The sequence below is a fragment of the Glarea lozoyensis genome, assembly GCF_000409485.1.
Source record: "Glarea lozoyensis ATCC 20868 chromosome Unknown GLAREA6, whole genome shotgun sequence".
Classification (NCBI taxonomy): domain Eukaryota; kingdom Fungi; phylum Ascomycota; class Leotiomycetes; order Helotiales; family Helotiaceae; genus Glarea; species Glarea lozoyensis.
The window spans coordinates 1303763-1330275 of NW_007361001.1; the positions used below are offsets into that span (position 1 = coordinate 1303763).

Genomic DNA, 26513 nt, shown 5'->3' on the forward strand with positions numbered 1-26513 from the left:
AAAGGGCTCAAAGACTTATCATCTAGTGATGAAATCCGAGGAATCTTAAGCCAGGGCTTTACACAGCAATTCAATTTTCAAACAGACTGCAACAAATCCTGAAGACAATTCTAAAGAAAAAATTTCGCATCCAAAAGTCTCTTTTTCTCATATGGTATCAAGCGTGACTTCGCTTCCAATTCAACCGCCCAAAAGCCGTCACAAACGCCAACTGCCCGAAAACATCCAAGCGTGTCAATCAGAAAACTACTTTTTCTCCTCAAAATAGAACTTTCCTAACCCAGCCTCATCCGGACTTCCAAGTGGCTTCTTTCCCTCTCCCTCATCTAGCCTGTCCCGTAGAATCCTTTCCGCAGCCTCGACACCGGGATTTCTTGCAGGTCCACCTCTTGCGTCCCTTGTGGTAGTATCAACAAAACTCGAACCGGGACCATCATCGCCAGTACCATCCATCATTCTTGCGTCCCTAGATGAGCTTCCCGGCGTACCACTTCCACTCTGTAACTGCATAGCCAACGCACTTTTACCCATTCCTGGACTAGCAATATCTCTTCGGTTATAAGTAGGACCACTGACAGTACTACCAGCACCCTCACCAAAGCCAACAAGAGAGGTATTGTCGCTCATACCATCCTGATCCATGTCCTCATCCATTGCAGACGCCGAAAAACGGTCAGCCTCCATGTTATCCACACTCATCTCATCATCATCCCCATCTCTACTAGCCTTCGCGCTGCCACTTGCCCAAGTTGTAGTTCTTCCTCCGATACTGCCAGTCGCTGACGCACTACCCACAGTGCTCATCTTGGTCGTGTACACGGGATTTCCATTTGGATCAAAGTAACCTGGAATCTGACCCGCGGTCGCAGAAGTACCTGCAGCGGCATTTGCAAGGTTCGGATTGCCAGGGCGCGCGGTGGAAACACGTTCAAGGCCTGCTAGACGCGAGATGCGGTCTGCGCGCTCGGCTTCGAGGGTGTTGGAGGAAGGTTGCTGTCTGTGGCCGAGTCCCGGATGCGGGAACGAGGTACCTCGGTGTCCGTCTTTGATTGCGGTGGTTGAAAGGGCGGAGAGGGAAGTTGTCGTTGAGTTTGGGGTACCACTAAGGTTCTCGATTTAGTCTCTCTTCTTGTAGTATTAGGAGAGTGGAAACTCACGGCATTTCTGTTGGTGTTTCTGGGTTCGACGGCGGCTCAGGCATATTGATTAAGGTTGGAGCAGCCATCTTGGGTTTTGTGAAGATCCTTTCTGGGTACCTGGAGGCCGGGGTGTCTTCTCGAATGGAATATGGGGTCCTGTTTTCGCTGAAGGCTGAATATTTGTATGGGTATTTTTGATCACACTTCGGTCTTCGGAGACAGTTCAGTCAGACTTTGTTAAAAAGGATGCGACAAACAGCAGAATGATAGTAAGTTAGTAGGCGTGGATAGGTAAAATGCGACAGTTGTTGCTACTTGGAACGTGGACAAGAACCCTTTGTTTTAACTAGCATTCACCCCTCCTCCTGAAGGGACCAGTTCAGGCCATTTCAGGGGCCTTCGTTTAAATGACGTAGCAATTCTGGGCACGTGCGCGACTGAGCCGATACGACCTGGACTCTTCCAGTAGAAGGAACCGTCTGGGCACTCGGTAATTGATACTTGCATTTCAAGAACATTCGAACATGTCAATAATGAATTTGAACAAACGATACGGATTACTCTAGAACGAAGTAGCTTTAGAATAGTGTCAAAATTGGATTGTCTTATTGCCGTTCCCACCAGCTCACAATGGAGCATTGGACGACTAACTTAATGGTTACATTTTGATATACATCATCGCAGCCATTCCCTTGATATGACTACCATCTATCTTGCGCCGTAATGCAAATGATTACTCCTTCCAAGTACGCGCGGATTCCTTATATCACAACTGATTCCGCCTAATCAAGAACAACGCCATTCCTATTACCCAGATTGTCGCAAACCGTGATGTCTCATGAACACCTGTCTCATTGCCCAGCAGCAACACCATTCGACTGAGCCTGTGCCGGACCCCCTAGAGATGATGGTGCTGTATTTCTTACTTGCTGCTGACTGGCTTGTTGCGCCTGCATTTGTGCCCTCTGGCGCTCTATCATGTTCGATTGTTCCTGGTGAGACAAATGTGTATTGTATCCGGTTGGATTGCTGCTCTGATGTTGATTGTACGCGTTGAGTGCCGGCTGCGGGGTTCCTCCATTTACCATAGGAGCTTGCAGATATTGTCGATTGAATTGTGGATTAGATGCAGCGGGTGTAGCATAGCCGCGACCCTGAAGGTGCGATGTTTGTGCGCTATACATAGGTGTTTGAGGTGAACTTTGACGAGCAATGTTTTGGGTTGCATTGTAACCGTAATTTTGCCCATTCTGAGCAGTCTGGGCTTGATGAGGGTAGACTGATTGTGGTGTATAGCCTCGCCCGTTCATTGCTGCCTGTGGCACCGGCTGAGGTGTGTTTTGATAAGTGTGCGTGGTTGGTCGCATATTATATGATTGACCAACTGGCGTCGACGAATATGGCGTTTGGCCAGACGACGGATACTGTTGAGTTGGACGAGGCGTTGCCTGTCCATAACCTGGAGCGTTATTGTATGGCTGGCTTCCACGGAATGGGGCAGGCGCGGTAGGTCGTTGCGCCGTGTAAGAAACAGGCCCAGCGGATGGTGCACGCTGGACGCTCTGTTGTTGAGTTCGTGCTGGGGTTTGGGCGGCCCCGTAATATCCATGAGATGGGGTGCTTGGGGCACGTGGAGCAGAATACTGATTGCCATACAGCGCGGTCGAGCTACTTCGATGAGTCGTCGGCGGCACAACCCGAGCGACGGACGCGGTGTTAGCTGTAGCGGCTGCTCTGACTTTGGCAGCAGTTTCGTCCTCCTCCATTACACCCCTAAAATCATCAAGGCGAACTTCTATCTTTGTGCTGATTCGGAGGTCTGCCAGACGGTCGGGATCAAGCTTGGACACAGCGTAAGGAGGCAAGGTTGAAATCATTAATGTTAGCTGTGACTTCAGCATTTCATACGTGGCTTGCTCAGAGTCACTTGGCTTAGACGGTGTGCCAAGGCTCAATGTATCCGGGGCTGAGAGAATTCCAGGTCGGCCAGCAGCTGGATTAAGTGACAGATGCCGATTTCTTTGATAGGAGTTCAGCGTTTCCAGCAATTCGGATATACCTTCGAGAACCTCCTCCACGTCCTTCTCTTCAACTGACTTTTCGACAGCCGGATCGAGGCTGACGAGGCTAGGATCGATAGCGTCTTTCTCATAGATTTCAACTGCTTCTTCGAACGACTTCATTTCTTCATCGTCCGTCGCGGCTATGGGCGACTCTGACTTCGATGTAATTGCTAAGTCTAGGTTTGTCACATTTTCCACAAGACGTTCGAAATGGCGCTCTCCAGACTGCTGCCACCATAGGCGCGCGAGAACACTAGTAGGTGCCACAGCTGCAGAATCATCCTTCGTAGGAGCGAAACTGGAATAGGCACTCCTAAACAACGCTTCTTGTCTTGCCGTCTCGGAGTCCGCGGCGTTGTTTTCTGGGACTGGAGCCTTTGCGCCGCCAAGGCTCATCGCTCGATCGCGTTGTCTTTTCTTCGAGCTTTGTGGTGGAGATGCGTTGCTATAATCTAGCCATTGGCCACACGTAAGTTGTGCTTTAGAATAGCCTCCGCTTCTGGAGAATGGTTCTACTGGAGAGGGCTGATACCATCCAACATTGGAGGACCTGGTAGTTGAGTTCTTTGACGGTTTGGGGGGCTGCAACGGCGGCAGATTAGCAGGAGATGGAAACAGGTCTCCTAAGGTGATCTGTTTAGTTTGCTCCACTAGATTGGACGACTGTAAGGCAAGGATCTTTGTCGTCGTTATGCCATTGGGCAACCCAGCTTCTCGGATTGGTGGTACAGCGTTTTTAGCATCAACAGTTGGAGGCTTTTGGAAGCTGGAAAATAATTGCTTTGGACCCGGTGCGTTTCCGTATAAAGTGAGGACCATCTTCCCGTCGCCAGCTCCGGCATTGATTGGTGAAGCCGGCACATTGCCATTCGTAGCATAACCACTGTTAACTGAGCTGCTGGCCTTCGATGGCTTCTGCTGGGCTCTTGACGCTTTTCCCTTTTCACAATTTCATGTGCTCGTTTCCTAAAAGCAGAGACGTTCAAAGCTAGTTCTGACTGAGCTTCGGTGGCTGGGATATACTGGTTCCTATTAGACGGGTTCGGAAGTTGCATCTTTTCTTCGATGTCTGACACCGCCCGGTCGATATCTTCGATCACATCCTCGAAGCTCTGATACACCTGAGACGCAGCGCGCGCAATGATGGTGCTCTGGGAATCCGCAGCATCATCCGATTTCTGCCGCTTGGCTTGTGGTTCTGTTGAAGGAGTGCGAGGAGGAAGGGGCCGCGTAAGAATTGAGGGTATTGTATCAAATCTGATGCCGCGATCAGTAAGGGCGCGAGAAGAAGACACTGGTGCAAGGCTGCGCGCGCGAGGTCAGTTGGAGTCAAGGGTAGCAACTTACTCTTTCAGAACATCAATCAGATCCCGCAGGTTTGCTTGAGTATCTCCAATGGACGCGGCCGTGGGCAGTCCGGTGCTCTGGACATTATTGATGCTATTCGCGTGAGGATTAATTTCGCTGGTTTCGTCGCGTTTTCTCTTTGCAGACAGAGTCATGGAATCGCCGGTTGATTCCTGTTGCGTGGTAGGACTGAAGGTCCCATTGATGTTGGGATGAAGTGACGCCATGGCAGAGACTTGCGCTGTTGGCCTATCCAGAAATTAAATGCACGTCTCTCGTTCTGCGCGGTCGTCGCGAGGAGACTCGCGATTGCTTGTGAGGTACGGGACTGTAGCGAGGTAAGTGCGACCGCCGACTGCGTATGCGTAGGACTGAAATAAATTCCCGTGACGAGCAAACGTGGTTAGACCGGCGACGGCCAGTGTGGGATGAGAGAAGGTTATTTTGAGGCCAACGAGATTTTCTGCTTCCTGGGGCAGGAGACCAATTCAGCGGTACATACGTGAGTTCTGCTCGAGAGCGACGCCAGGAGCCTCAAGAATGAGAGCAGAGCAAAGTACGCAAACGCCGCTAGGGGGCCTCGAGGCTTGGCGGATTAGTCATCTGGCACTGCATCCACCCCACCGCCCAGAACCCCAGATGAACTATCATTGGCCCTTGTGCTCGTACCTTAGCCACAAGGCTACTGGCTCCTATCCAATCCACACGAAATATTTTGTCCAGCTCAGTCCGGTTCGTAAAAGACGACGAGACTACGAGACCGTTAACTTGGAGGCTTCATCTTTTCAGGACCAGCCATCTCCAGCTCGGCACACAACAGCCAGGTTCGAGCTCAGGAGTCACGAGTCACGACGCTCTTCCTCAACAATTGACCGCAGCACTGAAATCATTACATTTGATGCCTTCTATATCGCCACTATTTTCTTTCTCAACCTAATGATCTATCAGCCATTCCCATCAGAAAACACCGGTTGTATTAACATGAACGAATGCAATCACGCTCCTGTATCTCAAAACTTGGCCAAGCATTGCCATCGCCATCTGTGATATTCGCTGGGTACCATGATGCCTCACCAGTAAGCTTTCTTCGTGTCAAGCCTCGCACACACCTTTAACTTAAAGTCGCAGATAAAATCTCAGTCCATCCCAAGTCCCGGCTTTCGGAACTTAAATACCATTGAGACGATCCTTCCTTGCTGCCCAATTCCAAGCTCAAACCGAAGAAATGAAACATATCTAAATACCACGAGGCGAACTATACAGATAAATAAGCCATTCTCGCAGAGATCAGTCAGGCATGCTCCTGCAGGCTGCCGTGGCGGCAATGGTATTCGCACTTTCACAACACACTACGGACAGGTTTCAACACAACTGTCTGTCGTGAAGGAGACGGGTCCCCCCAGGAGGATACTAGGGAAAAACTGGAGGGGTAGCGCCAGGAAATCATTACCAAAGATCGAATATGAACCCTCTACAAGTGTGCTCCGCCGGTGCCCCTCTAGCTTTCGCCATCGCAAGAAACGAACGCCAGCCTCGGCGCTGTACCACTGGCTCGATTTAGAAAAGGAGGATGAAAAGTGTCAATTTTATAAAAATACCTGGCCAGACTTAGACGGCGATTACCCTCACTCGCAAGTTCTACGCACGCTTCAGACATTGCTAGAATTGCATCATCACGATGTATTTAGCATACCTCCACCAACACCCACTTATCGTGATATCACGCCCGGTGCCAACGGAGAACCAAATCAAGACAAGATTGATGATGTGGAGCTACATTCGTGGGCCTGGATTTTGTTGGGTGACGGGGCAGACGGGAAGATCGAACGGTTCTTCGCGTTGAATTCACGGAAGCCGCCCTTCCTTTTGCTGATTATCTTGCAATGGGATATCAGAAAGGTGGAATCTCTGCGCCAGGTCGTAGTGTACTTTTGGACTGAAATCTTGAAGCAATCAGCCGAAGCGGTTGCTGAATCAGAAAATAATGGCATTGGTTTCCCGTCAGAAGCTTCCCGTGTCGTCTCTGCGGACCAACCTTATGCTCTGAGTGACGCGAGTTTCATGCGCTTTGTTACTCGTTTGCATTATCATGCCCGGAAGACCTGGCCTGCTGCATTACCAAGTATAAACGCGTCCCTAGGACATTACTTTGGCATGGTATTGTTCCGTACCTCTGTAAGGGCTGATGAGTTAAGTCCAAAGCTCCATCGGCGGTTTTGTCGTCTATATAATACCTTTATACACCGGCTTGGCCTCCCTTCCGTAGATCCCTACAATTCTATGGCCCAGTATCTGAAGGCGCAAAGGATCCTTTTCGCGTTGGAGGACAAATTTGAACCTTCATTATTGCTTGACGAACGTAGCTACCACACAACAATTGCGATATTTGCTGCATCCGAGAAGTCGCAAAGAGAGTCAAAAGCTGCAAGTCTGCAGGTCAGAGGATGGCCCCCATGGCGAAAAGCTCAAGATGGAATCGACGAACGAAGGACGCCTGAGCAAGACAAGAGCCGAGTGCTTCTAGCTTTGGCACAGAAGAACACTTCTGGCTATAGAGATCGTCACGTTATAGATGAGGTTCTCAGAATCCACGGTGGAGAAGAGCTAGACCTGACGCCAACTATACATACACGACGATGGGTCACTGATAGGTATAACAGGTCACTCAAGGCCCTGGAAAACCCGTCGACGAATCCAAAAGTATGGGCTGCCAGAATCACGGCCACTCGGGACGTGCAAGAAGCATGGAGTGCCTTCGAGGAATACCGTCAGAATCTGGGTGACCCATCACTGGCTATGTTCTTTGCAATGTTTCAGAAACTTGTATATGAGAATCTAAGAAGAGCACGAAACGATCCAGGGCCTATTATCCCTGGCGATGGGCTTGAGGTTTTACCAGTACCCGAAAACAATTTCAGTGAATCTTACAAAGCACACTTGCAACCACCAAGTCTTTTGGAGCTCTATGACGAGATGCTTGCTTGCGGCATTCTCCCTGCTGGGCGCTGTCTTTCGTTCCTTGTTAAGCATGCACCTTCCATTACTCGGGGTTTAAGCTATCTGCGAGATAGCAAACTGTTTCAACCTGCCCAGCTTTCATGGCTTGAAGGTGTACCTGACAGAAAAGACATTGTTCTACCTGACAATAGATCTATTGTTCTCTCTATTCCAGAGCATATTTTCGCAGCTGTTGTCTCCCTCAAATGTCGTTTTGCTCTTCGAGTATTGAGGGACAAACCCGAAGCCATGAACACCGGACTTAGTACCGCAACCCTCCCCTCTGATCATCCTCTTATCCCCAAAGATCAAAGCTCAGAGGCAAAATTCCACGGGACTTTCAGATCGCTTCCGCATGTAGCCAGCCTTATGAAAGCGCAGAGAAGCTGCTACCGGCCGACTTGGTATGCTCTCTTTAAAGCGATCGCGCGGCCGGGCACTGTCATGGCTAAGCCCTTTGCTGGTACGCAAAAGGATGATCGTCTATCCTGGCGTGTGCTCGAAGCAGCCCTTAATGACTTCCATAGTTTGGGGCTCGAGTTGGACCCACAGGGATTTAACATCATATGTTATGGGCTGTGTAAAGCAATACCAGCGCTCAAGTCTGAACGCGGTGAATTCTACGACGCAGCTCGTGTTACCGAAACACTGAAACTGGAGTTTAAAGAAATGTGTAAAGCTTCAGAGCCTTCGCATCTTTTACCTAGTCTTTCATACTCAGTTCGTAGTCCGCACCTGCATGCTTACGTGAGAGCGTTGGGGCTTGCTGGTGATTTGCCAGGAGTCATTGAGTTGTTGGAATGGATGATACTTAATAGGGAAGAAATGAAACATGGCCACGACATACGATCGGTGTTCGTTGGTATTGTTCACTTTCTCGGAAGCTTGGGTGAGGCCGAGCCGCTCTTGCAGAAGGGCGCTGGTATCTGGGGAGGCTGGCCACAAGCCAAAGAGATTGAGCATTATCGTCAACATGGTTTACAAAGTTGACGACAACGATGGGGCCTGAACCGATAATTCAGGCGACACTACACGCTTGGTAGTGACTGTTTCGATTAAGTCAGTTGAGTGGGCCTGCGTGCTGCTCCTAGGGTATTATTCTTGTATACTACATGTATATAATTGTGACTAATTAATATGTTTCAAATAGTTTGATAAAGTTCATTTAGCCAGTCCTATTATAATCGGTGAATGTATACTTCTGCAGCTGCTATATTCCTCGGCGATATAAGGACTAGAATGGTAGCATGCTCCAACCTTTATGAAGCAGACGCTTGGTGGTGATCTTGTCGAAATGCAGGGTGATACTTGTACATGTGCTACGATGTGTTTCGTACTCGCTCTAGTGCAGTACTCTGCTTCTACATCTGAGGTGGAGCTTCGTATAACAGTGAATGAAGGACTCTGGTGGCATCAGCAGAGGATTGTATCTTTCTCATGTCATTTTCCAATTCAAGCGTCTGAGTTGAGTCTCTGAATCATCGTTACGACCGCGTGTGCCTCTATTAGCTTGAGCTGGTCAGGCAGAAGCAGGGCGAGGTTGACAACCGGTTCCGGTGGGGAAGCGAGGTCCTTCTTGGCACGTGCTTTGCGCCCTTGCCATTGGTGGACCTGGTGAGAAGTGGAGCAAATGGCCCAGAGAGGCAGCAGCCGTCCCCGTCACAGCAACCCGAGGAGCTCGTCGTCATCCACACTGCCCTTGTGCCTCTCGCCTCCAAGCTCCAGCTTCCTCTTCCTCTTCTCCCACAACAACCCATCTCGCATCATCATATCGGGTTGCACATCTTCACATCACAACAACCTCATCCATATTCACACCCATCTTCTTCCATTACTTTGATAGTTGGCAGAGCTTTCTTATCGCAATCATGAAGGGCGCACTAATCGCCGCAGCTTCGCTGCTTGGCTCTGTGAGCGCCGGCATACACAAGATGCCGTTGAAGAAGATCTCCCTCTCGGAGCAACTGGCTGGCGCCAACATTGATACTCATGTCAAGCACTTGGGCCAAAAGTATATGGGTATCAGACCTGAAGCCCATGAACAAGAGATGTTCAAGGACAGCTCCTTGCACACTGAGAAGGGAGCTCACCCAGTCCCTGTCAGCAACTTCTTAAACGCCCAGTGTAAGCAGAAACCCCAATCACATCCGCCTTGGAATAAATCATACTTACTGAATGCCAGATTTCTCTGAGATTACCATCGGTACGCCACCACAATCCTTCAAAGTCGTTCTCGATACCGGAAGCTCCAACTTGTGGGTGCCATCCTCGGAGTGCGGCTCAATTGCCTGCTATCTCCACACCAAGTACGACTCATCCTCGTCCTCTACATACAAGAAGAACGGTTCGGATTTCGAGATCAGATATGGCTCTGGAAGCCTGAGCGGTTTCGTCTCCCAAGACACCATGACTATTGGCGACCTCAAGATCAAGGACCAGATCTTTGCTGAGGCAACCGAAGAGCCAGGTCTTGCGTTTGCATTCGGTCGATTCGACGGTATCCTTGGTCTTGGATTTGATACCATCTCGGTCAACAAGATCGTCCCTCCATTTTACAGCATGATCAATCAAGGCCTTCTGGATGAACCTGTTTTCGCATTCTACCTTGGCGACACCAACAACGGAGAGGAATCCGAAGCTACCTTTGGAGGTGTCAACGAGGATCACTACACTGGTAAAATGACGACCATTCCATTGAGACGAAAGGCATATTGGGAGGTCGATCTTGATGCCATTACCTTCGGTGATGCCACTGCTGAACTTGAAAACACTGGTGTCATACTTGACACTGGAACCTCCCTAATTGCTCTCCCAAGCACCCTTGCGGAACTGTTAAACAAGGAGATGGGTGCTAAGAAGGGATACAATGGCCAATACACCGTCGAATGTGAAAAGCGTGACAGTCTCCCAGACATGTCCTTCAATCTCAGCGGTTATAACTTCACAATTACTCCATACGACTACATTCTTGAGGTCCAAGGATCTTGCATTTCCAGTTTCATGGGAATGGTAAGTTCACCTGCGGTTTTCAATTTGCGTATAATTACTGACGTTTTTCACAGGACTTCCCGGAACCCGTAGGACCTCTCGCGATCTTGGGTGATGCTTTCCTCCGAAAATGGTATTCCGTCTACGATCTCGGTAAGGGCACTGTTGGCCTCGCAGCCAGCAAAGCCTAATTGTTTAAACTGGATGGCATGATAGCAGGTTGGCTATCAAACTGAAATCTGGATTCGACTCTCCTTACCTGTATTTTAACAAGTCTCGGGAACGGTTGCTTTTGGGTTACAAGTCGGATGCAAAGGGCCGACATGTTATGTATAAGCGATCACTTTTCGTAATCAATCAAAGTTCTTTTGTTCATATGTTTAATATTTATGCATTAATCCAACTAATGATAGTGTTCGAAGGAAGCATTTCTGATGTACTCCAAATAGTCTACTGTTCTCCGATGTTCTTAGTCTTTACCCAGCAGAGACCTTCTACGAGCGTCACGACCACCCGCCTCATTTTTGGGCCAGATTGCTTGGTTGCCGTGTTCTACCACTTTGTCGTTCTCGTCCTTTCCTTGTCTCGGGTTAGTATTCTTTTGTGCTGCTTCAGTCTCATGTACTAGCGTGTGATCCTTGTCCTCAGATCTCTCAAAAGAGTCTGCGGTAGATGGGAGTCTTTTGCCGAGTTCAAATTCCAATGCATTTGGGTATTCGTGATACTCGTCGCCGGGGACGAATAGTGGAAACTTGATTTTTGGGATTTTTCTGGCCGAGTTCGACATGTTGGATAGATAGGTTGGATAGGATTTTGGTTGTAGGGTTCGGCTGGAATTTGTGACTTGCACGTTTGAGATTAAATGTTGGTGAATCGGTTATTTTGGTCTCTGGTTGTGGAGTTTGGAGGTTTAGAGGTTGGGTGGAGGGAATTTGTAGACGTTCTGGGGTGGTGGTTTTATGAATGGGGTGGGAAGATAAAGAGTCATTTTGGGTGATTGTGAAAGGAAGTACATTAATAATGGTAGAGATTAATGAGTGGAAAGAGTTTTATCTACAATAGGTGAGTAACTTCATACACTTGAGGTCTGAGACTGATTAATTTGAAGTGGTAGGATATGATTTGGAAGGAAGGAGCTAAACACATAAAAACTTAGGTATTCACGCTCATGTTAATCTAGTTAAGTAAACACTCATATAATAATCTTTATGTATTAATCTATGTAGTCATATTATAACCCTTATGCGTGTCCATCAATTCTATCCAAAAGCCGAGTTCACATCAAATAGTTTCAGTCCCCGTCCAGCAAAGACTTTCAACTACTTCGACATTCTTCCCTAACCCATATAAACATGAACTTATCCCGCTTTCCCTAACCACATTACTCTTATTTACTTCCTGCTTCTCCGCCCTTCTTTCAACCTAGCCGTGTTGTCGACTGCTAGAAAATCGGTTGCTGACGGCATGCTGAACATATCGTTTTGAAACGAATGTTGTTTTGAAGGGGCAGCGTTATGGCGGTTTGGTGGCGGTACTGGTTTGCGCTGTTGTCGCGTTTGAGGTCTGGGGGCTGGATTTGCCATTTTGGAAGATTTGCTACCCATGTTTGAAATCGTGGTTTAGGATGGCTTGATATTGTGGTATTGTAGTACTATTTTCGAGATTGAAGCTGCTTGTGTGAGATTTGGGTGTAGATTTTCTGTTCAAGTTTGTCGGGGTTTGTTGGGTTGGAGGAGGTGATGAAGTTTACTTATAAAAGTAACGGCATTCGGTAGGTGAATGTTAGGCGTGATGCTGAAGGAATCTGAAGGTCGTGAAAGAACTTCTTTGTCACATTCAAAGGCATTGTCAACCTCAAAGGCTGTTCTAACGTTCAAAGACCGTTGTCATTAATAAAGGCCATTGTCACATTGAAAGGTAGAGGATGTAGCAAGAGGAGATACTATCAATCTTTTCTAGTAAAATTAAATTTAGGGTCAATCTCAACACGGTCGTGGGACAAAGATTGCTCAAGTACCCCCTCGGGAAGAGATCAATATGAGAAAAAACTTGAAGCTCAAGACTGGTCACTTCTGGCACTTAATCATTCTTTGTACCATGGGCCAGAGCTCAATAATAGATCCATGAATCTACTCCTGTGGCTGATACATTCTTCACCGGAATCATTATATTACAATCATAACGCTATGAATAAGGTAATAATTACTACGAGTACGGTTTAATTGCGTTCACTTTCATTTACTCAGACCTTCAGGCAGTTGAGAGCTATGAAATGATCAATTAATCAACTCTGGAAAGCAGCGATCTCATCTCAACACAGCCAGCACCTGCCCACTCAATACCGGCGCCAAGGTTCATGAAATCTAACCTCCAACCACTCATCATACATCCTCTTCCTCTCACTCTCTTTTTGTGCCGCCTCCTTTTGCGCTTCTTCCTTCTTTAGCTCTTTCAAAAAAATCTTTTTCTCTTCTTCCATCTTCTTTTCATCAACTTCCAACGGTTCACTAGCTGATTTTGAGGAATTCATTTGGTGTGCTAGCGTGTCGAGATCAGACTCTAGATTTCGGGTTTCTGGCTCTTTGGAATTTGTGGGTAAACTATACATCTCACTTCCTGTGGACATGTACGTTAGGGATGGAAATGATGTTGGTTTATAGTGGACAATTCAGGCTGAACTCGAAGTGTTTTGTTGTCAATTGTCTCTATTTTGAAAGTAATAGAAAGGAGGGTATCTCAGGTTTTATGGTTCTGTAGGCAAGGGAAAATGACAAAGTTTGAAAATAGGATCACATTAACACGAAGTCCTGTTCTGTTCTTACAATAACAAGAGTTGTACTTGGAAATATAATGACCTAATGTATTCGAAAGTCGAGGATAATCAATCACACTGTAAAAAGAACATAGCCTCCCCGTGAACATACACTATGAACTTGTTTCATGATAGTGAAATAAGATTATTCAATCGTGAACTATTTCTGGATCGTCCCAGATCATTAAGGTTCATTCCCATTGGGGAAATCCATTCGAGGTGAATCATTTGTACTGCATCATAAATAGAAACTGTGAAATTGAATGAGCTTTCATCAAATATGTCTATACACAAGCAATCATTGAAACTTTTTCAAATTTCCGAACATGTCATAATCTACACACTTGGGAGACGTTCTCGTGTCTCGCTGCCTAAAACTTGATAATTTAAAGAGATTTGCTTCATTGATCGGATCTCATAATCACTTACTAGATGCAACACCTCGGCAATAACACAACTTACAAAATTGTTAGATGGTGTGGAATCATAAGATCTTCTGCCATCCATGGACACTGAATAGCGAGTAACGAGCCTTGAGCTACGCCGCGTAGGCACTTCTTAATATCTCTTGAATTAGAAAGCTACAAAATGGGGAAGATCGACCATTTCAAACACGTTGGTGAGTTTTGATTGGCATTCCCTGTAGCGCCCACCAACTGCATGTAAGATTCTACCAACAGTTTCTCTCATCAACGAGCTGGAAGTGTCGAGAACGATCCATAGTGGTTCCGACTCCACGTGTCTCCGTCATGGATCTGATCGACGTGCAACGAAAGACTAGAACCTCCGTGTCATACTTCCAATCACCTCATGCAATTTGTTAAGGAAGGGTGATTTTTGACATTATTTTCTAGACAAAAAGTTACATTTAGAGCGTCCATGGGATTCAGACTTCATGGATCTCTTGTAGAAAACACGTGTGTATGCTTGGCCTGCCATGACAAGCAAAAGACTGCACATGTGCGATTCATTACCTTGATATGCACAAACCTGCAGTCTACAGGCATCGTGGCACTCTCCGGCAGAGTGTTAATATGGCGCCTATATACCATAAGCGCTAAGTGTTGCTAGACCGGCTATGGTTGGGCATGAGTTAAAGTTGTCTTATCTGTTGGAGATTGTGCATTGTTGGTCAGTTGCGCCACACTTGTCGTCTCTGGTTTTGGAAAGATTGTCGGTCTAACGACTTATTTGAGTAGTGCTCATAACAACATCGTTGTCCTTCTGAAGTTCTAGTCCCAGTTTTCCCCAACTCCAGCAAGTTGTGTTGCAGCACGATGTACCACCTGGACAAACCATCCTCGAAAGATGGTCCTTTAAACTTGGAGACGTCGTGGTAGATAGTCTTATGAATTACTTGTCATTTTGATACAGTTATAGAAAGATTGCACTTAAGTCAGCACGTAAAATAACTTCCAAAGCTCCAGCTCCAAGCCTCTGCCGGTACGTAAACTGTTACACTTGTCGAAATACGCCACCATTTACGAGTTCTCGCTACTCATAAACTTTTGATTGGTGTAATGCCTGACAGGGAGGCTTCTGCTGTCATGTTGAACAAACGGTTGTGTTGCATGAGATTTAGTATTTTAGGCTCTTCAACGAATCGCTTTTCAAGTCTGATACGACTACTTCAGTTACGATGCTTCCCTGTGTTTCCCCCATTTATCTATCTCCCTGAATCACAACATTCATAGCAGGCGTTGATTAAGTTCGCCTCTCATAACCATTTCCAGGTTCAACAAATCAGATCGTTAGTGTTGACGGACAGATATAACATCCTGACGTGAGATAGTTGCAATGCCAGCACATTAATATAGCGTCCAAATTACCTTGTTTGCTTTCCTCGGTTCCTTACCTTTGGGATGGGGATGTGCAACCAAGACCGGGTATCAAGTTACACAGGTCACTTCACAAAGGGTGCTAGGATTTCACTGCGCATCTCTCGTACGACCGTTTCCTTTCCTCCTCTTGCTTTTCATTTGAATTTTCTGTGTTTCTAGAGTTTGAAACAGCTTCACATATGTTACTATCATAGATTCAGGTATCCAGCAGAACAAAATGTCACCTATCTCAAGTCTATCGTTAAGCGACTCTGCGTCCCAGCTTCCACCTCACTACTCTCCAACTCGCTCATCAACAGGCGCTCCGCCGCCATACAGGCAAACCCCATCAACATCATTCAACTCCAACTCATTTGAAGCTCTCGAAACTCGGACCTCAGCATCAAATTTGGTGCCACAAACAGTAGATCCGGCATCTGAAACCACTTTACCATCCTCAACAACGGAATCGACTGCCTCATCACCAAGCCCAGCTTCCAATCTACCCAATCCCCTTGCAAGTAATTCAAGTACTCTTCGAATTCTCACCCATCAGCCCTCCGACACAGTACCAATCCCACCGCCAATCTACAAACGCAACCCCTCACCCGTACCATCAACCACCCGCTCATCATACCAAACGTTTGGCGCAAAACAAGCAAGGACATCAACCTCACCACCATCATACACACCTCAAGCGCCTATAGTTGTCGACTCCACCGGCTCAAACAGTTCCTCGGGCCTCTATGAGAGACAAGATTGTGAGACCGAATGCTGGTGTTTCCCCAGCTTTTGGTCAACAATACCAAGAGAACGGCGACAGACGCAGGGAAGAGAACCACATTACGTGATCGCTAGGGAAGGAGCAGGAACTTGAAACGATGCTGGATATCTAGGGAGTCGTAGGAATGGCTCCGGCAGTGGTGGGTATTGGGATCATGGAGTAGAGGCTTGGAGGGCTTGGGGTGGACAATATGCTTATTATGTTTTCTGAGGCGGCATTGAGTGAAGGTAAGCTGGAGCGATCTTGATCAGGCTGGTTCAGGCATTGAGGGACTGTATTGACTTTGATTGTACAAAGCAGAAAGGATGATGAGACTTTTAGTAAGGGTTTTGAAATATTCAATGTATCAAGATTCTACATAAGCGACAGAAGAATGATTATCGCATATCGTTTCCGCGACTGATTTGCATGCTCCCAAGAGCCATTTGAAGCAGTTTTCGAGGTCGATAGTTTGCTGCTTTTTGGGCTGCACAAGGGGAGGGTAGGAAGCGTTGCAGCTAAAGCTTCCACTGTAGAATATGATAAGCCGCTAGGAAACACTATACCACTATTTACAGCATCGAGATGAGTAATGAAGGCTAGATAATTCAGACTTGTCAGTGAGCCATCATTCGAGAACAAAAGTCGCAATGTGTAGTTGTCTGACTCATCGTAAACTGTAGTAATAATCCTAAGGAGTTTAATTATATCAGCGCTTCCCCTCCTCCAGGGGCCCAGTGATTATTTTACCTCTCTTTGTCTATACTCTAGCAGACAACCCATATAGATATATTGTAAATCCTGTGTCGATCCCTCCTTATTTACTTACTTTCTAAGTATTTTGTTTTCGAATTCTGTGGATAGAATCACTTTACCTGACGGTTTTGAGAATGAAAGGGTGTCTCAATGCCTCAGCCGGGGTACATCTCTTCTCTGGGTTGAGCGCCAGACAGCGATCAAGCAAGTCTGCAAACAAGTTCAATTCCTTCATCTCAGATTCAGTAAGACCTTTTGATGCGGACACGAGGCGGGTTCGAAGGTCGCGCGACGGTTTGGTGAAAGAAAGTGTTTTGACAACATCCTAGGGACGAAAAAGTTAGAAAAATAGTCCTAATACGCTGATGTCTATGTATCATAAAATTACAACGGCCATAAAGATTTGACATACCTTGCCTGTGAGCTTGTCTTGTTCGACGCTCCTAAAGTTGGCCAACTCGTCGAAATGAACGTGGGCGAATTGCGCTCGTTTGAGTATCTTTGTGGTAAATTTACCACGACAATCCATAATTGATCGTAGCATCTGATTGTTGGTTCGTCCGGTAAAGAGAATCTTGCCAGTATACAGTTCGTATAAAGTGCATCCTACAGACCATATATCGATGGCAAAATCGTAATGCATACCCAGTATAATTTCAGGTGCACGATAGAACCGACTGACAAGATAGGGAGTGATTTCGTTATCTGACGCATCAGATGCTGATCCAAGATCGCATATTTTGAGCATATTACGGGACTCGTTCACCTTTAAATTGTCAGCTGTGATATATCATTAGTTGGATTTCAGAGCTTACCAATATATTGTCAGGCTTTAGGTCTGCGTGAAGCACATTGCATTTTCGCATAAGGCTCAACCCAAGGAACATTTGCTGAGCATATGCTCGGACGGCCCGCAAGTTGATACCAACGTCGCGCCCAAATTTCTTGAGAACTTCACGTAGGTTGATGCTCAAATTTTCAAATACCATGCACAAATGACCTTTGTGCTCGAAATGACGTTCTAGGCGAATCATGTGCTTTTTATCTTCTGGGTCTGCTTCGTTGATCTTTTGGAGTATTTCAATCTCCTTCATGCCAGCTTTTCTCCTGTTACGAATCAGTCCATATCATTTTTAGATAGCCCATAGTCTGGCACTTACATGGTCTCGTTATTCCTGATGAGTTTGATGGCTACCAGCTTCTTTGTCGTCACGTCTGTTGCTCGAACAACACCTGAGAACATACCCTTCCCTAAGTTTGCCTGGACATGGTATCTGCCATTTAGGAGTTCACCTAAAATGACTTTATAGTAGCCTTCAATATCGTCCCAGTTATCGAGCATCCCAATATCGAGTTCTTTTGCGCCGGGTATGGCAACTGCTTTGGCGACATTTTCTTCTGGGTTTGGAACAAAGATTTTATTTCCCACCGGTTTTTCAGCAAACATGTCATCCTCATCGTCCTCATCAGCGAACATGTCAAACTCTTCTGGTTCTTTTGGTGGCCGTTCTTGAGCTTGGCTAGAGCTAACTGGAAGTAAGACATCCTGTTCAGTAGTAGGCTTCGTCTCATCATATGTCGAGGAAGATACTTCATCTGTGTGTCTTTGGACGTCACGTTGGTTGTCTTCTCTCATGTCTGCTGTAGGATCATAATCTGCGGCCGAGGGGCCATCGTCGCCGTTGGCTTGGCCATTGGAGTTCGCAAGCTCTAAATCATCGTTTATAGAGAAAGCCGAAGGCGAAGCTGCATCTCGAATCTCAGCAGGTGTAGAAGGAGTGACAGGAGACGCTTTGCCGACAGCATTAGTATATTTCCCATTCAAGAGAGGTCCGAGCTTACCTGGAGCAGATGGTGAGTCCTCATCCTCCCGCGCTGGAGTGGAATCTCCTGTCTTGTCTCCTATATGCAAGGCTTGAACCAACAACGGAGTAGCAGCACCTCGATACTTAGCTTTGATCGCTTCACGACGTTTCCGTCTTTGCTCAATCAGAGTTGCCTCATCAAGTGTTTCCTCTTCGACTACTTCCTGTTCAGGAGCATGAGCGAATGCAACCGTTTTTCTCATATAAGTTAGTAAAGATTTTCTCAAAAACGAAGATGCTTCATACTTAGCATTGATTTCTGTACTCGATCTCTTTTCAGAAGACTGTTGTGAATATCCTTGCGTAGATTTAGCCTGTTGTCTTGCATCGCCAGTAGGCAGCGGGCTGTTTCCCCGTTTGCTCACTGACAAGTCCATTGCATCCCGACTTCGTATTTCCGCATTACCATTACTATTGGAAGACCGATTGCCTCGCGACCCAGATGGATTGTATCCCTCCGCATCTCGCCTACCGCGCCCACCATTATTGTAGTTTTCTCCACGGTTTGCACGATAAGGAGAACGACTGCGCGTTCTAGGGCGTTTGTTGTCGACATATCTATCGCGCTCGTCGTATGAAAGCCCCGCGTGCGTAGCAGAACCTCTGTCGAGATCTTCATAGGACACACGAGGCCGTCGTCGGTAATTGGAAGAGTTGTTGTCTTCGTAATGGACTTTGAATCTTCGAGGGTCTCGGGACCTTTCGTGGTAGTCGTCATTCCGGCTTCTCTTTGCTCCTCTAGGGGCGCGGTCTGAGTAAGGAGATCTGCTTCGCGACCGTATGTCTCTTTGTCTGTGCTCAGGGGAATTCGAGATAGATTTGCTAGAACGGATTCTGTCTTGACGGTCAACGGAAGTGCCATCGAGTTTCGGCGGCATCGTAGTTGCCTTCTCTACTTCAATATCCCTAATCTCTCCTTCATCTGAGCTTGCTGAGGAAGCCATGTTGATGGCCAATGTAAGCCTTCAGAACCCAACGACAGACCCCTGCCTGATCGTGTAATGTCGTGTTAGCCTAGGATCAAGATATACAATCTCAATATGAGAAGAGCCCAACCGAGAATCTGTCGTCTCCTCTCAAATCCCTCAAGTCATGGTCCTTCACTTCGAATGCCGTCTATGCGCTCCGGCCGAATCGTTTGGGTTGTTTGAGGTCGATCAACATTTTGTGAATGACGAACGGGTACAGTTAAGGCTCACTAACTTATTGCGGGTTAGCGTTATCTGACGTTGGAGCGTGCGCAAAAACCTCGTTCTGCCCCTCCATGACCCCGAAACATCGAACGGGTCCTCAATTTTGCAAGACGCTTACTTTTACTGCCCGCACAAAACACACCGAAATTACGAGCACACATCTCGATTTCTCTCGATCGTCGCATATCATCATGGGAGGCGCAGACAGAGCAGGTGAGGAACTTACCTTAGCAATCGACACATGCAATCAAGTCACTCATAATCATCTCAGGTGGCAAGGCAAAGCCGTTAAAAGCACCAAAAAAGGCACCGAAGGGAGAACTGGACGAAGAGGATAAGGCTTTCGCCGAGAAGCAACGCGCTGGTATTTTCAAATATTCTTCTCGCTCCTGCGTACGTCTTGCTAATCTAGAGTCTAGACGCAAAGGCCAAGGCTGAGATGGCGGCTAAGGCGAAAGGCTCGAAAGGACCTCTAAACACTGGCTCACAGGGAATTAAGAAGAGCGGAAAGAAATGAACGGGTTCCAGGGATGATTTATGCTATGCGACGAAAACGGCTGAAGGCATGGGAATAATGGCGTTAAGGGGTCTATCATGAGAGCTGAGGATCGATATCCATACGCGCGCGATTTTAAATAGAGCCAGCAATGCAAAGCGTGAAAGAAGTTGGTAACTTTAATGGCAGATTTGTGAACATCCAACGTCCTTGGCCTTTCATATGGCGTACGACCCCACAAAATACGCATGTCACAGCTGAACTAATGATTGAAATGATGTTATGGAATTTCTTTGGTGAGCCAGCATTTCGTTTGTAGGGCATACTATGCTCTAAGAGCTTACGTTCTTTTGCAATACATGTACGAAGTACCAAGATAGATTATGTTATTCTCTATGGGCTTCCTTTTTAGCATATGGATGCTTGGTTGTTACGTTCAACAAGTAGTATTTGACCTACATGTATCCTACCGTTGTTTTCAGGGCAAAGCATTGCCCGTGAACGAGTGATCTCGAAGATTACTGTGGTTAGCGCCAAATCACGAATTACCTAGTAAGTGGACAACAGTACTTCGTGCTGGGGAAGAAAATAGCCTCGGCTCCGGCCGGCAAGGTGACTCCGGGGTAAGATGATGCCCCACCATCAACATCAAACCTCCTCTGACTACCTATTAAAGAGAACTACAAAATTCATATCTTAAAACATTGGTGTCATTTAAATAATTCATTTTGCTAAATCATTATACAAAGCTCACCAATATGGCGTCTCGAGCTGCCCAAATAGCTGGTCGTATGTAAACCTGACCCTTTTGTACTCAGGAATGGGTGAAACATAAGCTAATTTATTCCAGATTTGAACTACCCTAAAGGACTTCTTGCTGGTCAAGTAGCTATTATTACAGGCTCCGGGCAAGGCATCGGCGCAGAAGCCGCTCGTTTATTTGTAGTTTTTACCTCCAATCAATAACAATCGCTTGGGTGTTCCTGAAAAATTGCTGATCTTGCACCAGGCAAACGAGGGTGCTAAGGTCGTTGTTTCTGATATCGATGGCGGTAAGAATCTTGAAGGCTTTCCTGACAATTAGGTCACGCCTAACTCCTGTTTAGCAAAAGCAAAGAGCGTCGCAGACGCAATCAATCAGAATGGCGGCAGTGCTATTGCTGTAGCAGGAGACATGCTTGACTCCGAATATCTAAAGGAGTTGGTCAAGAAGGCCGCCGCATTTGGGAACGGGAAAATCCATATCATAGTCAATAACGCAGGGTATGTTTATTCTTTGATAGAACTGAAGATAATAGCTAATAAGGTTACAGCTATACTTGGGATGGTGTGATACATAAAGTAAGAAGTCTCTAGATCAAGAAAGTCTTGGTGTTCACAATGGCTGTGAAGCGCTAGTCGCAAAATACACCATGAGTAGATTGAGTGAGCCTGACAAAACTGACACCATCTTTCCGTAGATGACCGACAAGCAATGGGACAACATCATCGCACTCCACAACACTGCGCCATTCAAACTTGTCCGAGAAGCAGCTCCCTTCTTCCGAGTCACTGACGGCGAGCCGCGGTCGATAGTCAACATTTCTTCCACCTCTGGTGTCCACGGGAACGCAGGGCAAGCGAATTATGGTTTGGCGAAATCAGGAATCAACGGTTTAACTAAGGTCATAGCGAAGGAATGGGGTCCAAAGTTTGGAGTCCGCTGCAACTCAATTGCTTTCGGTCATATACTGACTCGGTTAACCGCTGCTAAAGAGGAAGGTGCTTTTGTCACCACCCCTGACGGAGAAAAGATTGCCTTGGGTATACCGACTGGGCAGGGTGCCAAATCTGAGAATGCGAATTTGGATATTCCACTGCGAAGAGCAGGTACAGCAACAGAAGCGGCTAGCAGCATTTTAGCTCTTGCAAGTCCTCTGTGCAGCTATATCACTGGACAAGTAATAATGGTAACGGGTGGGCGAAACATGTAAAATATATATCAAACAAACTCTTTCCCCGGACACAATCATGATGCTAAAATCCATCACTTTCAGATAGAAAGTTGCTATTAACCATTTCCACAATGACCTCCATGATGAATATATTTTTTGCCAACTCCAGCACAAGAGTTTTGCTCTTTTTATTGTCTTGCGGTATCATTTTCCAGAACCCTCTCTGTACACTAATCAAATAATCTACTTATCAAGTCTTTGCCTCTTTGATTTGAGAGAGTCTGACCCAGTTTTGTGTACTTGTAGTGTGCGTTCGCCTCGTAAGTACCAGCAATATGGAAGTATCGTAGGCTACATATGTTTTGATGACTATTTTTTATGTACGTAGAAGTAGGTTCGATTATCATACTTCATGTTGTGAGCCTCATAGTGCCTAGTTACTCTGATTTTGAATCAGGCTGTGTCGTGTTAAGTAGAAACTTATAGGTGGCAGATTTGCAGATTTCGTTTCTATTTACTGTTCAGACACACTCGTATTTGGGTCGACCGGAGAAATTTGACTACAAATTGCGAGTACTTTGGTATCAGGTACATTAAAGCCGAGGGAAAGAGACTTCAGAAGTTCAGTGCCTATCCAAAGGATGTTTGTGGTTAGTGTAGACTAACATCATGCAAAACAAGTCTAGCATTTTGAGGCATTTCTCTCTTTGGCATTGGTAAGAGAGCCTCAGTGTATTTCACATATAAGTTTATGCCAGAACAGCATTGACTCTTTTCGAGATGTCATCGGTGGTTGTGAGGTGAAGTTTACTGATTCAGTGAATAGTCACCTTTATTGTGATTCATTGAAAGCAATGTGATATTCTTGACATGTGTTGTTGCAGACTAGTTTTCTCCTGTTACACGAACTAATGTAGATTCATAGAATCTAGAAGCTGTCTTAAAGTTCGAGTCAAGGATACTTACCTCTGCCACAATAATATCTTCATTTAAATCTTCATTTTCCCTACTATAACCATGAAACATCTCTTCACAATTCACAAGCCGACCGGCGCGACAGCAACAAAGACTCGCCATGTCCTCAGTAAGTTCTGATCATCTTGTTGAATGAAAGAAGAGACCGGCTCACCAGTTCTAAAGCATCAATCAGGAAGCGCACCGTTGGGAAATTTAGGGGTTCGCATATAAACAGAAAGCCTCCTTCGGATATTGTGGATAACTCTTCTTGTACTCTTCTTCAACTTCCTGAAGAACTACAAGTCGAGATTTTCTCTTACGCCTGTACAAGTGAAGAAAATATCAAACCTGTACATTGGCGTCCGGGAACCAACATTTTTGGGCACGCAACCAGTAAAAGGGGCAAAAGGAGAACTATTTACAGCAAAGGCAGGCTTTCTAAGGCACTCACCGCCGTCTATCTTTCATGTACCTGCCGCCAAATTGCCAACTGTATGCGACTTTTTCCTTTGTTCTCCCTTCTAAGCTCCCACTCCAATTGGCTGCGAAAAGTTTCCTCCTTAGGCGCTCCTCTTTTGAAACATACAAATATTCATATGCTAACTTCTTGAAGTGGAGTGAACTCTCGGAGCAGGGGTTCTGGTTTCTGCAAGCCAACGCGAACCTTCGCACGCTTACGCTGGAGCTCCGAAATCCAGTCATTGCATTGTATCAAACTCATAATCCACCCCCTCCAAATGATCATTTTGTAGGATGTGTTCCTGGGTATTGGTTAATCATTGAGCTTCGCAACTTGGAGAATCTCACAATTGACCGAGGGGAGAGCAGTGTCTGGCAACTTGAAAGGGTTGAGTTTGGTGAACGGCAGTTTATACAATATCCTAGTCCAGAGTCCATGGTCGAGGGAGAACAAGTGCTAACGGACCTTGAGAGGGAAATGTATGAGAAAGTGACGCTCACAGATAGGCCGACAGGGGTGCCTTTTTGGTGCAACAAGGACGAGGAAGTCCCCGAGGAACAGAAATTCGCACCAAAATTCAATATAACCACGAGAAGCAAGAGGTTACCTGGGGGTTCGTTTATAGAATAGCCATGCCGCTTGGATTTGCCTACTCGCATTGGATAGATCGACTTTCGGAACACCTGTTCCCAAAACATTAGTTTGGATCCCGAATATCTGGGCTCAAAGTACAGCTAGATGTCAAGAAACAGAGCTTAGAAGGCTGAACATCTGCTGCAACATACATTAAGGATCTTGAAGCCTGCGCCTTGGGAAATACCCTCACCACAAGCTATTAGATAATTAGAACCTTCTTACAACCTCAGAACAATCACAATATATTATTAGAGATCTATAGTGACCGGTTCATGGGTTGTGATATTGACAACGTCAACGGATATGCCGAAATTCGCAATGATCTCGCGCTGAGATTTGGAGGCACAAAGTCTTTGAAATTGACCCCTTCAAAATGGCATTCGACTTCTCACGATGTGACCTATCCAAAGACAAAAAACAGACTAAAACTAAACGATGGACTCAATTGCAAGTAATGTGATTTAAGCACGAACTGACCCGAAAACTAAATCCAGTGAACAGATTTACAAGGCACTCGCCGATGCACGATCCGTAACACCTGTTTACAAGACTTGAGAAATATCCCACAGGAGGTTTGCATGAAAAGCATTAATTTCATGCAATTCTATTCTACTGTCCCTCGCATGACAAAGATGCTGGTTATGACTATCGCTTTGATAGTCTGTCAAACATTCCTATAACTCCTACAATGCTACCGTAAATTCTGCGCTCATACCTGTGGACTACGTGCGTGCTCGAGGCCGTTTGTAATCTAATATCTTTCTCTTGCCGAAGTTCTCAGCCTTTTTCCACTTGCAATATAGTGTAAGGGCGTCCTTTAATACCACGAATAGACAACCACCAACTATGGTCCTGCCCCACTTCTGTTCTAGAATGCCGCGTCCTCTAAGCCGGGTACCGAAAGAGCCATGACCGACCCATTTTGCTGGAAGTAGAACTTCGAGAAGAGTGCCCATTACTGATGAAATCAGTGGAAATGACAAAGCACCCGTGACATTCATGATTATTCGGCCCATCGACCAATTACGCTGGAAGAAGATGTCTTCATTGTTCCGAGGCTGTCCTTCTTGTGGCCGGTCTGCTGCCCCATCTGCTTGCGGTAGTTGGTTTTCTGCGGGTATGACATTCCCTTCATGGTCATGATGCACCTCTTCTTCGACGATCTCTATACCGAAGATATTATCCTCCTCTTCGCCCGCTCGCTGTTCAGCGATTTCCTCTGCTGTTTCCCCTTCTCTCGGCTTACGTTGAACGGCTTGATCCCACTTTGTCTCCAATTTGGCGAAGGTATGTCGATAAACATTGTTGTAAGCGGCTAAGATATGCGGGAGTGTTGCAAACGCTAAGCCTGGAGGTGGTGGCCAATGGTAGATATCTCGGTGGGCAGGTGAGTAGACGAAGTACTTGAAAAGATTGTTAGTAGTGGCAAAATAACGACTTGATACATGAAACTTACACCGGATATCATGAGAGGAAAAACAAAGCGTCCCAGAGAAGAGCGTGAAAGCACCAGGGAAGGAGCAATCATCGGTAGAGCAACAAATCCTCTCCATCCGATCAGATCAATTCTTGGGAAGAAAGGATCTGCATTGGCTATGAGCGCGCCGATTGTTTCTTGGTATCTTTCACCCAGAAATCTGCCACTCCAGTCGTACATCTGACGTCCTCGCATTGCGGCCAAGATCTTTACAGCTTCCTCACGGCCGAAGACGAGATAAAGCGTGTTGACTCCATATGCAAATAGTCCCGCATAACCGCAGCCCAGCAAAGCGCTGATGGCTGTTGGGTAGGCGAGAGACTTCGCAGCACCTTGCACTTGGTCGTAAAGTGCGACCAGCGCATCGCGTGGCCGCTCGATATGTATCTCTGCTTTACATACGGGACAAAAGAACTTTTGCGTCGAAGCGGCTCCGCCGTCTTTAGGAGCTTCTCCATCTGCAATCCACTCCAAAAGGCACTCATCGTGGGCAACTAAGGAACATGGACATGGACTCCTCCACACTGAGCTCTCAGGCGTATCCTCTGTTTCATCCATCTGACATATCCAACATCTTCGTACATCTTGCTGCCGCGGTATCGATGGAAGAGTTGATTGGAGAGAACTGGGAGCGCCGTCTTGCTCGTTCGCTAACGGGTCGTTTAGCAAGACGGGACTTCCGCCAGGTACTTGCGACATCGAATCGGCAGAGGCGTCCGCAGAAGTCTGGGATGATGATAATCGTTGCTGGAAGGAAGGCCGGCGCAAGTTACTGTCATCGGTTTGTTGGTTGGAAGAAGCAGAAGCCAT

General features: G+C 46.5%; 12 protein-coding genes across 12 annotated transcripts; 6 read left to right on the forward strand and 6 right to left on the reverse strand.

The window, feature by feature from the left end:
• Positions 1-246: 246 nt before the first annotated feature.
• On the reverse strand, positions 247-1225 carry GLAREA_02734 (uncharacterized protein; the record flags this gene model as incomplete). Its single annotated transcript, XM_008087819.1, has 2 exons — positions 247-1102; positions 1158-1225. 2 exons carry the CDS (start codon positions 1223-1225, stop codon positions 247-249), a joined length of 924 nt encoding a protein of 307 aa, XP_008086010.1.
• A 765-nt stretch (positions 1226-1990) lies between these two features.
• Positions 1991-4776, reverse strand: GLAREA_02735 (uncharacterized protein; the record flags this gene model as incomplete). The annotated part of the gene is made up of 3 exons (XM_008087820.1): positions 1991-4105; positions 4150-4507; positions 4550-4776. The coding sequence occupies 3 exons, from the start codon at positions 4774-4776 to the stop codon at positions 1991-1993; spliced, it is 2700 nt and encodes an 899-aa protein (XP_008086011.1).
• An 838-nt stretch (positions 4777-5614) lies between these two features.
• GLAREA_02736 (uncharacterized protein) lies at positions 5615-8536 on the forward strand (the record flags this gene model as incomplete). The annotated part of the gene is made up of 2 exons (XM_008087821.1): positions 5615-5625; positions 5800-8536. The coding sequence occupies 2 exons, from the start codon at positions 5615-5617 to the stop codon at positions 8534-8536; spliced, it is 2748 nt and encodes a 915-aa protein (XP_008086012.1).
• An 878-nt stretch (positions 8537-9414) lies between these two features.
• Positions 9415-10725, forward strand: GLAREA_02737 (Acid protease; the record flags this gene model as incomplete). Its single annotated transcript, XM_008087822.1, has 3 exons — positions 9415-9670; positions 9729-10555; positions 10609-10725. 3 exons carry the CDS (start codon positions 9415-9417, stop codon positions 10723-10725), a joined length of 1200 nt encoding a protein of 399 aa, XP_008086013.1.
• A 278-nt stretch (positions 10726-11003) lies between these two features.
• GLAREA_02738 (uncharacterized protein) lies at positions 11004-11321 on the reverse strand (the record flags this gene model as incomplete). The annotated part of the gene is made up of 1 exon (XM_008087823.1): positions 11004-11321. One exon carries the CDS (start codon positions 11319-11321, stop codon positions 11004-11006), a length of 318 nt encoding a protein of 105 aa, XP_008086014.1.
• Positions 11322-11925: 604 nt separating this feature from the next.
• On the reverse strand, positions 11926-12117 carry GLAREA_02739 (uncharacterized protein; the record flags this gene model as incomplete). Its single annotated transcript, XM_008087824.1, has 1 exon — positions 11926-12117. The coding sequence occupies one exon, from the start codon at positions 12115-12117 to the stop codon at positions 11926-11928; it is 192 nt and encodes a 63-aa protein (XP_008086015.1).
• A 3287-nt stretch (positions 12118-15404) lies between these two features.
• GLAREA_02740 (uncharacterized protein) lies at positions 15405-16043 on the forward strand (the record flags this gene model as incomplete). Its single annotated transcript, XM_008087825.1, has 1 exon — positions 15405-16043. One exon carries the CDS (start codon positions 15405-15407, stop codon positions 16041-16043), a length of 639 nt encoding a protein of 212 aa, XP_008086016.1.
• Positions 16044-16800: 757 nt separating this feature from the next.
• On the reverse strand, positions 16801-19494 carry GLAREA_02741 (Protein kinase-like (PK-like); the record flags this gene model as incomplete). Its single annotated transcript, XM_008087826.1, has 6 exons — positions 16801-17010; positions 17098-17451; positions 17501-17792; positions 17846-18476; positions 18528-18748; positions 18797-19494. The coding sequence occupies 6 exons, from the start codon at positions 19492-19494 to the stop codon at positions 16801-16803; spliced, it is 2406 nt and encodes an 801-aa protein (XP_008086017.1).
• Positions 19495-19934: 440 nt separating this feature from the next.
• On the forward strand, positions 19935-20260 carry GLAREA_02742 (uncharacterized protein; the record flags this gene model as incomplete). The annotated part of the gene is made up of 3 exons (XM_008087827.1): positions 19935-19956; positions 20015-20107; positions 20163-20260. 3 exons carry the CDS (start codon positions 19935-19937, stop codon positions 20258-20260), a joined length of 213 nt encoding a protein of 70 aa, XP_008086018.1.
• A 737-nt stretch (positions 20261-20997) lies between these two features.
• On the forward strand, positions 20998-22867 carry GLAREA_02743 (NAD(P)-binding Rossmann-fold containing protein; the record flags this gene model as incomplete). The annotated part of the gene is made up of 8 exons (XM_008087828.1): positions 20998-21028; positions 21090-21181; positions 21249-21291; positions 21346-21502; positions 21553-21580; positions 21700-22208; positions 22660-22823; positions 22860-22867. The coding sequence occupies 8 exons, from the start codon at positions 20998-21000 to the stop codon at positions 22865-22867; spliced, it is 1032 nt and encodes a 343-aa protein (XP_008086019.1).
• Positions 22868-23190: 323 nt separating this feature from the next.
• GLAREA_02744 (uncharacterized protein) lies at positions 23191-24220 on the forward strand (the record flags this gene model as incomplete). Its single annotated transcript, XM_008087829.1, has 3 exons — positions 23191-23257; positions 23314-23480; positions 23744-24220. 3 exons carry the CDS (start codon positions 23191-23193, stop codon positions 24218-24220), a joined length of 711 nt encoding a protein of 236 aa, XP_008086020.1.
• A 728-nt stretch (positions 24221-24948) lies between these two features.
• On the reverse strand, positions 24949-26513 carry GLAREA_02745 (RING/U-box; the record flags this gene model as incomplete). The annotated part of the gene is made up of 2 exons (XM_008087830.1): positions 24949-25629; positions 25683-26513. The coding sequence occupies 2 exons, from the start codon at positions 26511-26513 to the stop codon at positions 24949-24951; spliced, it is 1512 nt and encodes a 503-aa protein (XP_008086021.1).